Genomic DNA, 15,665 nt, shown 5'->3' with positions numbered 1-15,665 from the left:
CTTAAGGTTCTTTAAGGAGTTCCGTTTGAACCCCTTCATTCCATAGATATCAAACTTTTATCTTGGAAAGTTCTTTGTTTGGTAGCTATTTCCTCGGCTCGTAGAGTCTCCGAGTTATCTGCCTTACAATGTGATTCTCCTTATCTGATTTTCCATACGGATAAGGTAGTTTTGCGTACCAAACCTGGGTTTTTACCTAAGGTGGTATCTAACAAGAATATCAATCAAGAGATTGTTGTTCCATCCTTGTGTCCTAATCCTTCTTCAAAGAAGGAAGTCTATTACACAATCTGGACGTGGTTCGAGCTTTAAAGTTTTACTTACAAGCTACTAAAGATTTTCGTCAAACATCTGCTTTGTTTGTTGTCTACTCTGGACAGAGGAGAGGTCAAAAGGCTTCGGCAACCTCTCTTTCTTTTTGGCTAAAAAGCATAATCCGCTTAGCCTATGAGACTGCTGGCCAGCAGCCTCCAGAAAGGATTACAGCTCATTCTACTAGAGTTGTGGTTTCCACATGGGCCTTTAAAAATTAGGCTTCTGTTGAACAGATTTGCAAGGCGGCGACTTGGTCTTCGCTTCATACTTTTTCAAAATTCTACAAATTTGATACTTTTGCTTCTTCGGAGGCTATTTTTGGGAGAAAGGTTTTACAGGCAGTGGTACCTTCCGTTTAAGTACCTGCCTTGTCCCTCCCTTCATCCGTGTACTTTAGCTTTGGTATTGGTATCCCACAAGTAATGGATGATCCGTGGACTGGATATACCTTACAAGAGAAAACACAATTTATGCTTACCTGATAAATTTATTTCTCTTGTGGTGTATCCAGTCCACGACCCGCCCTGTCATTTTAAGGCAGGTATTTTTTAAATTTAAACTACAGTCACCACTGCACCCTATGGTTTCTCCTTTTTCGGCTTGTTTTCGGTCGAATGACTGGATATGGCAGTTAGGGGAGGAGCTATATAACAGCTCTGCTGTGGGTGTCCTCTTGCAACTTCCTGTTGGGAATGAGAATATCCCACAAGTAATGGATGATCCGTGGACTGGATACACCACAAGAGAAATAAATTTATCAGGTAAGCATAAATTGTGTTTTTATCACCAGTTTTGCTTTGTTCTTTTGGTATTCTTAGTTGAAAGCTAAACCTAGGAGGTTCATATGCTAATTTCTAAGCCCTTGAAGGCCGCCTCTTCTTTCAGGGCATTTAGGCAGTTTTTTACCACTAGAGGCTGCTAGTTCATGTGTGTCATATAGATTACACTGTGCTCACGCACGTGGAGTTCAGGTGAGCCAGCTCTGATTGGCTAAAATGGATGTCTGTCAAAAGAACTGAAATAAGGGGGCAGTTTTCAGAGGCTTAGATAAAAGATAATCACAGAGGAAAACATAAATTATGCTTACCTGATAATTTAATTTCCATCGAGGGGAGGAGAGTCCACTGCTTCATTACTGTTGGGAATGAAGAACCTTGCCACCAGGAGGAAGCAAAGACACCCCAGCCAAAGGCTTAAATACCTCCCCCACATACCTCATCCCCCAGTCATTCTGCTGAGGGAATAAGGAACAGTAGGAGAAATATCAGTGTATAAATGGTGCCAGAAAATAAATAACATTTAGGTCCGCCCATCGGAGATACAGACGGGAGCCGTGGACTCTCCTCCCCTCGATGGAAATTAAATTATCAGGTAAGCATAATTTGTTTGTTATGGTATAACCCTGTTATCGAGGGTTAATACCATATGAAAGATGCCCTGAATATGGGATCAGCAACACACAAATCCAGTTAATTTCCCCACAAACACGAGACCAAGCTCCGTCTTGAGGGTAAAACAGAATCTACTTTGAGGGCTATATGCCCGGTATTTATGCAGGTCTCCCACTTGATTGACATTCTCCTTCAACTCTCAGAGCTCTGTGTTCTTTAAAATCAGGTCCTTTTGCTCAGATACTTGTTTATAGTTCTCCTCCTGCTTACTTCTGGTTCAAAAACAACTCCAACTGTCTTAGACAAAACAGTTACTCAAAACTGAAGTTAACCCCTCCAACAACAGTTACTCAAAACTGAAGTTAACCCCTCCAGTACTGTTGGATTTGCACCCTGTACCTATAATGGGCACAGGGTGACTTAACATAATGCCTGAATCCATAATCCGTAGGGAGGTTGACAGAGAGGTCTGTCACATGGCCCCCTCCTGGTGGGACACTCCGGCAGATCCGGCTTGACCCTTTGGCGGGTCAACTTGGGGATGACCGGACTAGGAGGTGGTAGGAATTTCAGTTTACCGGGACAATCCATCTGCATTCCCGTTATGAGAGAGAATTCCTGTCCGTATAAATAAGGGTTCAACTTCTTCAGTGCCCAGACCAGGGCTAAACATTCCTTCAAGTTTTTTTTGTTTTCAGAGACGCTTCTTTCCAGTTGGAGACAAATCTCATCGTCTTCTTTACGAGTTTTTTGTACCTGCTCTTTATAGGTATCCACAAGCCCTTGATACTGACGTAGGGTGCCCTTGAGTTGCTGCACCTCACTATGAGCCAGCGTCAGCTTCTCCTCCAGTGTCGCTAAGTTTGTCTTTAATGTTTCATGTTCCACTCTGAAGCTGGTGTTTTCTGCGGTCTGTCGGTGCAGCTTGTCTAGCAGAGATTCCCGTTCTAAACACGCTTTTTCCTCTGCGCTCTTTTTTTCTCCCGCTAGCACCGTTACGTGATTGGTTAACATGACCATTTCATCCTCTACTTGACTCTTCTCCTTCATCAGCGCATTGTAACGGGACTTCCACGTATCAATAGTGGACAGAGGTTTACTGAGCTCAGCGTCCTGGGGCTCAGCAGCAGGTGGGTCAGTGTCTGCGGCACGGGTAGTCACAGGGTTAACATCGGCGGGACCCATGGGAGCGTAGGCAGAAACAAGGGGGGCCAAGTCATTTCCAAGGAGAACATCAGCTGGTAAGTCCTTCATGACCCCCACATTCACATGTCTAGAGCCCACTCCCCAATCCAAATGTACCCGGGCAAACAGGTAGGCGGAATACAGCGCCCCCTGTTACCCTCACAGCCACAGTGTATCCGGTGTGCTGGTTCTCAGACACCAAGTTATTTTGGAGCAAGGTAATGGTAGCACCAGTATCCCATAGACCACTGACCTCCTTCCCATTCACTTTAACCAGTTGCCGGTTATCCTGGTGGGCAGCTTGCACGGGGTCTGCTTCATGTAGGATGCCCCAGCATTCTTCCTCCTCTACACAGTGGGCAGCAGGCTGAGGGTTATGTGGGTTTCCGCCGGCGGGTCTTCTCCAGGACTGTGCTTGGTTCGCTGTGTTTAGGGGACACTATGGTCTTTTGTGCCCTAGTGGCTTACATCCAAAGCACCAAATAGGCTGGAAGTAATCCCGTGAGTTGAACCGGGCTGTCTGAGGATAGTTTGTGGCTGAAGGCGGTGTGGTAGAGCGGTGCGCCGGGGGTTGGTAACTGGTAGCTGCTGGGGTGACTGTGGGTCTGTACTCCACTCTGGCAGGGATCTTAGTGGTAGCAGTGTCCAGTTTGCGGGCATCCGTATACTCATCTGCCAGGCGAGCAGCTTCATGCAGTGTGGAGGGTTTACGGTCCCGAACCCACTCTCTAACTCCTGCGGATAACTTGTTGAAGCAATGTTCCAACAGGAATAGCTGCAGCACCTCTTCCCCAGATACGGCTTGACACCCCGCTATCCAGTGAGCTGCTGTGCGGTGCACCTTATATGCCCACTCGACGTAGGAATCTCCAGCTAGTTTAACAGTGTCTCTGAACCGTCTCCTGTATGCTTCAGGTGTAATCGCATACCTGGAGAGCAGAGCCTCTTTTACAGCATTATAATCCCTGACTTCCTCATCTGGAATGGCCTGAAAAGCCTTGCTGGCCCGGCCTGATAATTTTCCGGATAATATCGTGACCCAGTCCTCTGCGGGTACCTTGTGTAGTGCACATTGTCTCTCAAAATCCGCAAGGTACCCATCAATCACTCCTTCTGTTTCAATGAAGTTTTTAAAAGCTACAAAATGTACTTTTCTCTTTTCCACTGGGGTTGCTGTGACTTGGGCTGCTGCAGCGGTGCTTTGGCGAAGTAGGTTGGCCTCCACAGCTGCTATGACCTGGTCGATAATTTCTGCAGTCGGGTTGGGGCCATAATGTGCCAGTCTTATTTTAACCGCCCGGTCAAAGCTTGCTTCTTCGGGGGTTCTGTCTGATATGCTGGGCCCATTGGTTCCTTCGGTCCCTGGTACTCCGTCCATCTCGGTCAGTATTGTAATAATCTCCCTCTTCCTGAGGTTACTGGGCTGTCTGCCCCGTTGTTCTAGCAGGTCTTTAAGGGTGGCTCTTTTCAGCCTTTCATACGGTATTCCATTAGGTCCGGATGTGTAGTTGCTCTTCTGGGCGATGAGGATCATCCTGTCACTTGCCACCAATTGTTATGGTATAAGCCTGTTATCGAGGGTTAATACCAGATGAAAGATGCCCTGAATATGGCATTAGCAACACACAAATCCAGTTAATTTCCCCACAAACACGAGACCAAGCTCCGTCTTGAGGGTAAAACAGAATCTACTTTATTGAGGGCTATATGCCCGGTATTTATGCAAGTCTCCCTCCTGGTTGACATTCTCCTTCAACTCTCACAGCTCTGTGTTTTCTTTAAAATCAGGTCCTTTTGTTCAGATACTTGTTTATAGTCCTTCTCCTGCTTACTTCTGGTTCAAAAACAACTCCAACTGTCTTAGACAAAACAGTTACTCAAAACTGAAGTTAACCCCTCCAACAACAGTTACTCAAAACTGAAGTTAACCCCTCCAGTACTGTTGGATTTGCACCCTGTACCTATAATGGGCACAGGGGGACTTAACATAATGCCTGAATCCATAATCCATAGGGAGGTTGACAGAGGGGTCTGTCACAATGTTTTCCATCCAAAGGGGAGGAGAGTCCACGGCTTCATTCATTACTGTTGGGAACATATACCCAAGCTCTAGAGGACACTGAATGAAACTGGGAGGGTTAAAGGCGGACCCTAATCTGAGGGCACCGTCGCCTGTAAAACCTTTCTCCCAAACACTGCTTCCGCAGAAGCAAAAACGTCAAATTTGTAAAACTTAGTAAAAGTGTGTGAGGACCAGGTAGCCGCCTTGCAAATTTGCTCTATAGAGGCCTCATTCTTGAAGGCCCAAGAAGAAGCCACAGCTCTGGTTGAATGAGCCGTGATCCTCTGAGGAGGCTTATTTCCCGCTGTCTCATAGGCCAAGCGAATCAAGCTCCTCAACCAAAAGGACAAAGAAGTAGAAGAGGCTTTCTGCCCCTTGCACTTCCTTGAATACATCACAAAAAGAGATGTAGACCGTCTGAAATCCTTCGTAGCCTGAAGATAGAACTTCAGGGCACGAACCACATCCAGATTATGAAGTAACCTCTCCTTAGAAGAAGAAGAAGGGTTAGGACACAGAGAAGGAATCACTATTTCCTGATTGATGTTACGGTTAGACACCACCTTGGGGAGAAGCCCCAAACCAGTGCGAAGCACAGCCTTATCCCCATGAAAAAACAAGGCGGCTCACATTGCAAGGCAGCCAGTTAAGATACTCTATGTGCCGATACAATGGCCAATAGGAAGAGAACCTTCCAGGACAGAATCTTAATGTCAATGGAATGCATAGGCTCAAACGGAACCCTCTGTAAAAACTTAAAGACCAAGTTGAAACTCCATGGGGGGGGGGGGGTCAAAGACCGGCCTGATTCTAGACAGAGCCTGAACAAAAGATTGGATGTCAGGGAGCTCAGCGAGTCTCTTATGCAGCAAGACTGACGATGCCGAAATCTGCCCCTTTAAGGAACTAGCAGCAAGCACCCTTCTCCAAACCTTCTTGGAGAAAAGACAGAATCATGGATACCTTCATCCTATGCCAAGGATATCCATACTTTTCACACCAGGACAAGTAAGTCCTCCACACTTTATGGTAGATGCGATGAGTGACTGGCTTCCTTGTCTAAATAAGAATATCAATCACACTTTCTGAAAAGCCTCTCTTGGCCAAGACTAGGTGTTCAATCTCCATGCAGTCAGCTTCAGAGAATTGAGATTTTGATGTTGAAAGGGGCCCTGTTCCAGCAGATCCCTGCGACAAGGTAACCTCCACAGCGGAGAAGATGACATCCCCACCAGATCCGCAAACCACGTCCTCCGCAGCCACGATGGAGCAATCACAATGGCCGAAGCTTGCTCCTGTTTGATGCGTACCACTACATAAGGTAGGAGTGGTAACGGTGGAAAAATGTAAGCTAGGCTCAACCCCCAAGGCACCGCTAAGGTCAGCAAAAAGCATACATTTTCCATCCTATACCTAAAGTCAGGCTCCTCCGCAGCTGGAGGTTTAAATAAAACAAACTCCGACCCAGAAGGGGCCTCCTCAGAAGAGTCAGAGTGGGCCTTGTCATCGTATAATGCCTCAGATCTCCACAGGCGTAGACAACACCTGGGCCGTGCCACCATTATACGCCCTACGCTTGCGCTAGCAGAATGTGGTAAGGCATGGATCACTCTCGATATCGCCGTTTTGCAGTTGGTCCGCAAAGTCTGACGGCCAGCAAATCTCTCCCGCAGGAGTAATGGTTGGACCCTGAGGCGCTGCATGTGCAATAGGAGATGGATGCAGGGAACGCACCACATGGGACGGGGACCCCTCAGAGGTGGATTTCTCACTAGTACTAAACATCCGTTTTGCTCTTAGATGTCGTAACTTTTATTAAGGCATGTGGAAAATAGTTGAGCAGGCTGATCTACCAGAACCTCCTCACAATAAAAACAGGAATGAGACCTAGTTAAAGAGTGCGTTCCCTCCAACGCGTCAGAGTCCTCCATAGCTTGCGCTGTTATTAAGGACTAGATTAACTTAATAAATAGGCACCTTTATACCTCCAATGGCCGGGGCACTCACCACCTCCTATGACCCGGACTACAGAAACCGTTATGTCTCCTGCGTCGCTGATCAACAGAGGAAGATAGATAGCCACACCCGGTCACATGGTATGCCCTGCAGGGACCCCCCCTGTCCAAGGAGAAAACGCGCCAAAAAAGGGCTGCGCCATACTCCCGTAAGTCACCTGAAAGTTCCACACAGTGCTAGAGCCTCATCTCGCACATAACGCAGCAATGACACAATAAACAATATCATGTATACCCCCCCCCCCCCCCCCCGTTCAATAATCCCCTTTCTAGGAATATTAACCCTTGATTCTTTAAAGATAAAAGGAATCACACTGTGACCCTGTCTTCCGTTTTATCATTATATAATAAAATGAAACAATCTTACCAGAATCTACGCTGTGGACCAGGAACACGGCCCTTCAAGTGTGACAGGTTAGTAGCCTCGCTCCTGACATGGACTTGAGTGTAAAAAGCAGGCAGCAAAACTCATCAACGCTGATTGCTTGTGGAGCTGTTAATGAGTCAGGATGGTTTCGCAGAAAGACTCTCCCTGCATCTGCGGACTCTAACTTTCACCCAGGCTCTCACTGAGAGGCTGACAGGACTACTTAAAGCTCCAGTCCCATTCTGAAGGGTACTACCTTCTACCTCCGATCTTCATTCAGAACTTCTCTGCCATCCTCCTGACTGGGGGATGAGGGAGGTGGGGGAGGTATTTAAGCCTTTGGCTGGGGTGTCTTTGCCTTCTCCTGGTGGCCAGGTTCTTAATTCCCAACAGTAATGAATGAAACCGTAGACTCTGTATTAAAATAACAGTGTTGCTTATGCAAAACAAGGGAATTGGTAATAAAGCAATTATCTTTTTAAACAATAAAAATTCTGGTGTAGACTGTCCCTTTAACAGTTTCATGTCGGGTTAGCGCACATGAGAATATGTGATCGGGTTAGCAAAAGTTTCCCCCCCCCCCACTTTTTTTTTTCTCCATTGATTTCTATGGGGGAATACGTGAACCTGCACGCAATATTCTAACTTTGGATTTTTGCGCTCGTCTGGTAAGCGGGCAAGGGAAAACTGTTTACTTTCAACTCATAATATGCAACTCATCGAGCACAAAAAGCTTACTTCTAACACAGTTAACGCTTGAGCGGGAGAGTGAATTAGCGTTCCACTTGTAACCTAGCCCAGAATATTCCAGTTTATATAATTGAAGCAGAAACTTTTAAATTACACTGCAAATTCTTATTGTCTATGTATAGAAATAGCTTATTTCTCAGTGATCATGGGCTAGATCACTTTCCAGTTGTAAACTTAGCAACAACAACAAAAGAATCTTTCCACCGTTTGTTTACAACTGGAATGCAGTCTGGCCCCATCCATATTTTTCATGTAATCCTTAAGCAGAATAGTACACTATACCTCACATTTAACTACTGTAGTTAACATAATATTTGGCATTTAATAAAATATATTAAACTTGTTTGCTTATATCCACTTAGATATCTTCAAACACTTCACAGATGAGCAGCCCTGAGCCTACAAAACATGTGAAATCAGCTCTTTTCGATTTAGCAGAGGTAATGTATAATTCATGTATAAATAACATACAGTGGTATCACAATATGCTAGTTTCTCTCCTTCTACTATGTGAGGGAAATATACCATTTTTTTGTGTAAATTACATATCCCTGCAAGCAATTGTACAAGCGTGATATTTTTCTTTTATGTCCCTTTAAGCTAGTGAATACCATATTGTAGGGTATTAAAAGTGGAATTAGTCAGCACAGATCAGAGGTTTATTTGTATGCAGGTCAATGCACACATAGCTTACAAAAATGTAAATGTTACTTTCTTGTACACTATCCATTGTTTATTAATAATTTATATATATATACAGTATATATTCTAGGATATACTATTTTGTGTTTAACCATGGCCTACTTTATATATAGGTTTCTTTTTTCCATAACAAATATCTCCTGGTTATTTTACTTCTCAAGTGCTCCCATGCTTAGTATCTGTCTGACATTTGCTATCCACAGCATATATAATTTCATTATACCCCTAAGCACACCACTGATCTCTGATAAAGGCTGATTTTTCTTCTGTTAAGTGTGATCAGTCCACGGGTCATCATTACTTCTGGGATATTACTCCTCCCCAACAGGAAGTGCAAGAGGATTCACCCAGCAGAGCTGCATATAGCTCCTCCCCTCTACGTCACTCCCAGTCATTCTCTTGCACCCAACGACTAGATAGGATGTGTGAGAGGACTATGGTGATTATACTTAGTTTTATATCTTCAATCAAAAGTTTGTTATTTTAAAATAGCACCGGAGTGTGTTATTACCTCTCTGGCAGAGTTTGAAGAAGAATCTACCAGAGTTTTGCTATGATTTTAGCCGGAGTAGTTAAGATCATATTGCTGTTCTCGGCCATCTGAGGAGTGAGGTAAACTTCAGATCAGGGGACAGCGGGCAGATGAATCTGCATAGAGGTATGTAGCAGTTTTTATTTTCTGACAATGGAATTGATGAGAAAATCCTGCCATACCGATATAATGTCATGTATGTATACTTTATACTTCAGTATTCTGGGGAATGGTACTTCACTAGAATTACACTGTAAGAAATGCATAAAGCTGTTTAATAACTAGAGATTATGTTTAACGTTTTTGCTGGAATGTAAAATCGTTTTCATTTGCTGAGGTACTGTGTGAATAAATGTTTGGGCACTATTTTTCCACTTGGCAGTGAGGGGGAGGGGCCGTTTTTTGGCGCTTTTTCTATGCATCAAATATTTCAGTCAGCAACTCATTGTATTCCCTGCATGATCCGGTTCATCTCTACAGAGCTCAGGGGTCTTCAAAGCTTATTTTGAGGGAGGTAATTTCTCTCAGCAGAGCTGTGAGAATTATAGTTTGACTGAGATAAAAAAACGTTTATTCTGTAATTTGTTTCCTGCTTTCAGAATTTATCTTTGCTAATGGGATTAAACCTTTGCTAAAGTTGTGTTGTTTACAAGGATTGAGGCTATAACTGTTTCAATTTATTAATTTTCAACTGTCATAGATCTTCTGTGCTTCTTAAAGGCACAGTACATTTTAATATTATTCTAATTGAATTGTATTTCCAAGTTGCAAGTTTATTTGCTAGTGTGTTAAACATGTCTGATTCAGAGGATGATACCTGTGTCATTTGTTGCAATGCCAAAGTGGAGCCCAATAGAAATTTATGTACTAACTGTATTGATGCTACTTTAAATAAAGTCAATCTGTACAAATTGAACAAATTTCACCAAACAACGAGGGGAGAGTTATGCCGACTAACTCGCCTCACGTGTCAGTACCTACATCTCCCGCTCAGAGGGAGGTGCGTGATATTGTAGCGCCGAGTACATCTGGGCGGCCATTACAAATCACATTACAGGATATGGCTACTGTTATGACTGAGGTTTTGGCTAAATTACCAGAACTAAGAGGTAAGCGTGATCACTCTGGGGTGAGAACAGAGTGCGCTGATAATATTAGGGCCATGTCAGACACTGCGTCACAGGTGGCAGAACATGAGGACGGAGAACTTCATTCTGTGGGTGACGGTTCTGATCCAAACAGACTGGATTCAGATATTTCAAATTTTAAATTTAAGCTGGAAAACCTCCGTGTATTACTAGGGGAGGTGTTAGCGGCTCTGAATGATTGTAACACAGTTGCAATACCAGAGAAAATGTGTAGGTTGGATAAATATTTTGCGGTACCGACGAGTACTGAGGTTTTTCCTATACCTAAGAGACTTACTGAAATTGTTACTAAGGAGTGGGATAGACCCGGTGTGCCGTTCTCACCCCCTCCGATATTTAGAAAAATGTTTCCAATAGACGCCACCACAAGGGACTTATGGCAAACGGTCCCTAAGGTGGAGGGAGCAGTTTCTACCTTAGCTAAGCGTACCACTATCCCGGTGGAGGATAGCTGTGCTTTTTCAGATCCAATGGATAAAAAGTTAGAGGGTTACCTTAAGAAAATGTTTATTCAACAAGGTTTTATATTGCAACCCCTTGCATGCATTGCGCCGATCACGGCTGCAGCGGCATTCTGGATTGAGTCTCTGGAAGAGAACATTAGTTCAGCTACTCTGGACGACATTACGGACAGGCTTAGAGTCCTTAAACTAGCTAATTCATTCATTTCGGAGGCCGTAGTACATCTTACTAAACTTACGGCGAAAAATTCAGGATTCGCCATTCAGGCACGCAGGGCGCTGTGGCTAAAATCCTGGTCAGCTGATGTTACTTCTAAGTCTAAATTGCTTAATATACCTTTCAAAGGGCAGACCTTATTCGGGCCCGGGTTGAAAGAGATTATCGCTGACATTACAGGAGGTAAAGGCCATGCCCTGCCTCAGGACAAAGCCAAGACTAGACAGTCTAATTTTCGTTCCTTTCGTAATTTCAAAGCAGGAGCAGCATCAACTTCCTCTGCACCAAAACAGGAAGGAGCTGTTGCTCGCTACAGACAAGGCTGGAAACCTAACCAGTCCTGGAACAAGGGCAAGCAGACTAGGAAACCTGCTGCTGCCCCTAAAACAGCATGAATTGAGGGCCCCCGATCCGGGATCGGATCTAGTGGGGGGCAGACTTTCTCTCTTCGCCCAGGCTTGGGCAAGAGATGTTCAGGATCCCTGGGCGCTAGAGATAATATCTCAGGGATACCTTCTGGACTTCAAATACTCTCCTCCAAGAGAGAGATTTCATCTGTCAAGATTGTCAACAATCCAGACAAAGAAAGAGGCGTTTCTACGCTGCGTACAAGAGCTCTTGTTAATGGGAGTAATCCATCCAGTTCCACGATCGGAACAGGGACAGGGGTTTTACTCAAATCTGTTTGTGGTTCCCAAAAAAGAGGGAACTTTCAGACCAATCCTGGACTTAAAGATCCTAAACAAATTCCTAAGAGTTCCATCGTTCAAGATGGAGACTATTCGGACAATTTTACCTATGATCCAAGAGGGTCAATACATGACCACTGTAGATTTAAAAGATGCTTACCTTCACATACCGATTCACAAAGATCATTATCGGTACCTAAGGTTTGCCTTCCTAGACAGGCATTACCAGTTTGTGGCTCTTCCATTCGGATTGGCTACAGCTCCAAGAATCTTCACAAAGGTTCTGGGTGCTCTTCTGGCGGTACTAAGACCGCGGGGAATCTCGGTAGCTCCATACCTAGACGACATTCTGATACAAGCTTCAAGCTTTCAAACTGCCAAGTCTCATACAGAGTTAGTGCTGGCATTTCTAAGGTCACATGGATGGAAGGTGAACGAAAAGAAAAGTTCACTCGTTCCACTCACAAGAGTTCCCTTCCTGGGGACTCTTATAGATTCTGTAGAAATGAAGTTTTACCTGACAGAGGACAGGCTAACAAGACTTCAAAGTGCTTGCCGCACCCTTCATTCCATTCAACACCCGTCAGTGGCTCAATGCATGGAGGTAATCGGCTTAATGGTAGCGGCAATGGACATAGTACCCTTTGCACGCTTACACCTCAGACCACTGCAACTGTGCATGCTAAGTCAGTGGAATGGGGATTACTCAGACTTATCCCCTTCTCTGAATCTGGATCAAGAGACCAGAAATTCTCTTCTATGGTGGCTTTCTCGGCCACATCTGTCCAGGGGGATGCCATTCAGCAGACCAGACTGGACAATTGTAACAACAGACGCCAGCCTTCTAGGTTGGGGTGCCGTCTGGAATTCTCTGAAGGCTCAGGGACAATGGAGTCAGGAGGAGAGTCTCCTGCCAATAAACATTCTGGAATTGAGAGCAGTTCTCAATGCCCTCCTGGCTTGGCCCCAGTTGACAACTCGGGGGTTCATCAGGTTTCAGTCGGACAACATCACGACTGTAGCTTACATCAACCATCAGGGAGGGACAAGAAGCTCCCTAGCTATGATGGAAGTATCAAAGATAATTTGCTGGGCAGAGTCTCACTCTTGCCACCTGTCAGCAATCCACATCCCGGGAGTGGAGAACTGGGAGGCGGATTTCTTAAGTCGTCAGACTTTTCATCCGGGGGAGTGGGAACTTCATCCGGAGGTCTTTGCCCAAATACTTCGACGTTGGGACAAACCAGAGATAGATCTCATGGCGTCTCGACAGAACGCCAAGCTTCCTCGTTACGGGTCCAGATCCAGGGATCCAGGAGCAGTCCTGATAGATGCTCTGACAGCACCTTGGGACTTCAGGATGGCTTACGTGTTTCCACCCTTCCCGTTGCTTCCTCGATTGATTGCCAGAATCAAACAAGAGAGAGCATCAGTGATTCTAATAGCACCTGCGTGGCCACGCAGGACTTGGTATGCAGACCTGGTGGACATGTCATCCTGTCCACCTTGGTCTCTACCTCTGAAACAGGACCTTCTGATACAGGGTCCCTTCAAACATCAAAATCTAACTTCTCTGAAGCTGACTGCTTGGAAATTGAACGCTTGATTTTATCAAGACGTGGATTTTCTGAGTCAGTTATTGATACCTTAATACAGGCTAGGAAACCTGTTACCAGAAAGATTTACCATAAGATATGGCGTAAATACCTATATTGGTGTGAATCCAAAGGTTACTCCTTGGAGTAGGGTTAGGATTCCTAGGATATTGTCTTTTCTACAAGAAGGTTTAGAAAAGGGTTTATCTGCTAGTTCATTAAAGGGACAGATCTCAGCTCTGTCCATTCTGTTACACAAACGTCTGTCAGAAGTTCCTGACGTCCAGGCTTTTTGTCAGGCTTTGGCCAGAATTAAGCCTGTGTTTAAAACTGTTGCTCCACCATGGAGTTTAAACCTTGTTCTTAATGTTTTACAGGGCGTTCCGTTTGAACCCCTTCATTCCATTGATATAAAGTTGTTATCTTGGAAAGTTCTATTTTTAATGGCTATTTCCTCGGCTCGAAGAGTCTCTGAATTATCAGCCTTACATTGTGATTCTCCTTATTTGATTTTTCATTCGGATAAGGTAGTCCTGCGTACTAAACCTAGGTTCTTACCTAAGGTAGTTACTAACAGGAATATCAATCAAGAGATTGTTGTTCCTTCCTTATGCCCAAATCCTTCTTCAAAGAAGGAACGTCTACTGCACAACCTGGATGTAGTCCGTGCTCTAAAATTTTACTTACAGGCAACTAAGGAATTTCGACAAACGTCTTCTCTGTTTGTCATTTACTCTGGGCAGAGGAGAGGTCAAAAAGCTTCCGCTACTTCTCTTTCTTTTTGGCTTCGTAGCATAATTCGTTTAGCTTATGAGACTGCTGGACAGCAGCCTCCTGAAAGAATTACAGCTCATTCTACTAGAGCTGTGGCTTCCACTTGGGCCTTCAAGAATGAGGCCTCTGTTGAACAGATTTGCAAGGCTGCAACTTGGTCTTCGCTTCATACTTTTTCCAAATTTTACAAATTTGACACTTTTGCTTCATCGGAGGCTATTTTTGGGAGTAAGGTTCTTCAGGCAGTGGTTCCTTCTGTATAAAGAGCCTGCCTATCCCTCCCGTCATCCGTGTACTTTTGCTTTGGTATTGGTATCCCAGAAGTAATGATGACCCGTGGACTGAAAACACTTAACAGAAGAAAACATAATTTATGCTTACCTGATAAATTCCTTTCTTCTGTAGTGTGATCAGTCCACGGCCCGCCCTGTTTTTAAGGCAGGTAAATATTTTTTGATTTATACTCCAGTCACCACTTCACCCTTGGCTTTTCCTTTCTCGTTGGTCCTTGGTCGAATGACTGGGAGTGACGTAGAGGGGAGGAGCTATATGCAGCTCTGCTGGGTGAATCCTCTTGCACTTCCTGTTGGGGAGGAGTAATATCCCAGAAGTAATGATGACCCGTGGACTGATCACACTACAGAAGAAAGGAATTTATCAGGTAAGCATAAATTATGTTATCATGGGGCCAAAGGTGCAGCATTATTTCAGAACACTCTTCTGCACTCTGGAGATCCACCTAAATATACCATTTTAAAAGGCATGAATCTTAACATTTTTACATATTTTGCCTCGCACTTCTCTTTGAACATAATAACATTGCACTAACATTCCAGCTTGGTTGTTGTTTACCTGTAACACAAAGATGATACAAATGCATGTAAATAGTTAATTTAATCAGTGCAAAGATCATGAGAAAGTTAATGTTTACATCATATTAGCAGCATGTTAACATCCCACTGATTGTTTCATTTGTATGATTGATGTGTTTGTTGGTTCTGAGTGTAGATTTCCTCAAGCTCATCACATTCCGATTCATCTGCATCAGCAAAGCAGTGTGGGACATCAGCATTGTTTCAGCTTGCAGAGGTAACATAAATGCTTTCATTTCCTAAAAGTAGCACAGGGCTATAGTTATGTTATTTTTCAATTGCTTCTATTATAAAAGTGATCTTAAAGGGACACTAAACCCAAATTTTTTACTTTCATGATTCATTTAGAGTGTGCAACTTTCTAATTTACTCCTATTATCAATTTTCTTTCTTTTGCTTTCTTTATTAGAAAAAGAAGGCATCTAAGCTAAGGAGACAGACCATTTTTGTCTCAGAACCCTGGACAGCACTTGTTTATTAGTGATGTCCAATCAGCAAGGACAACCCAGGTTGTGAACCAAAAATGGGCCGGCTTCTAAACTTTCTTGCTTTTCAAATAAAGATAGCAAGAGAATGAAGAAAAATTGATA

At 44.1% G+C, this 15,665-nt stretch overlaps 1 protein-coding gene across 1 annotated transcript in view; it reads left to right on the top strand.

Moving 5' to 3' along the window:
• Window positions 1-15,665, top strand: part of BBX (BBX high mobility group box domain containing) — a 708,257-nt gene that overhangs the window by 492,243 nt on the left and 200,349 nt on the right. Inside the window, exons 8-9 of the mRNA XM_053705430.1 lie at window positions 8,448-8,525; window positions 15,212-15,292. Coding sequence (XP_053561405.1) covers window positions 8,448-8,525; window positions 15,212-15,292 — 159 coding nt within the window. The remainder of the gene's footprint in view (window positions 1-8,447; window positions 8,526-15,211; window positions 15,293-15,665) is intronic.

The sequence above is a fragment of the Bombina bombina genome, chromosome 3 (assembly GCF_027579735.1).
Source record: "Bombina bombina isolate aBomBom1 chromosome 3, aBomBom1.pri, whole genome shotgun sequence".
In the NCBI taxonomy this organism is placed as follows: domain Eukaryota; kingdom Metazoa; phylum Chordata; class Amphibia; order Anura; family Bombinatoridae; genus Bombina; species Bombina bombina.
This window is presented reverse-complemented; position numbering and strand designations above follow the sequence as displayed.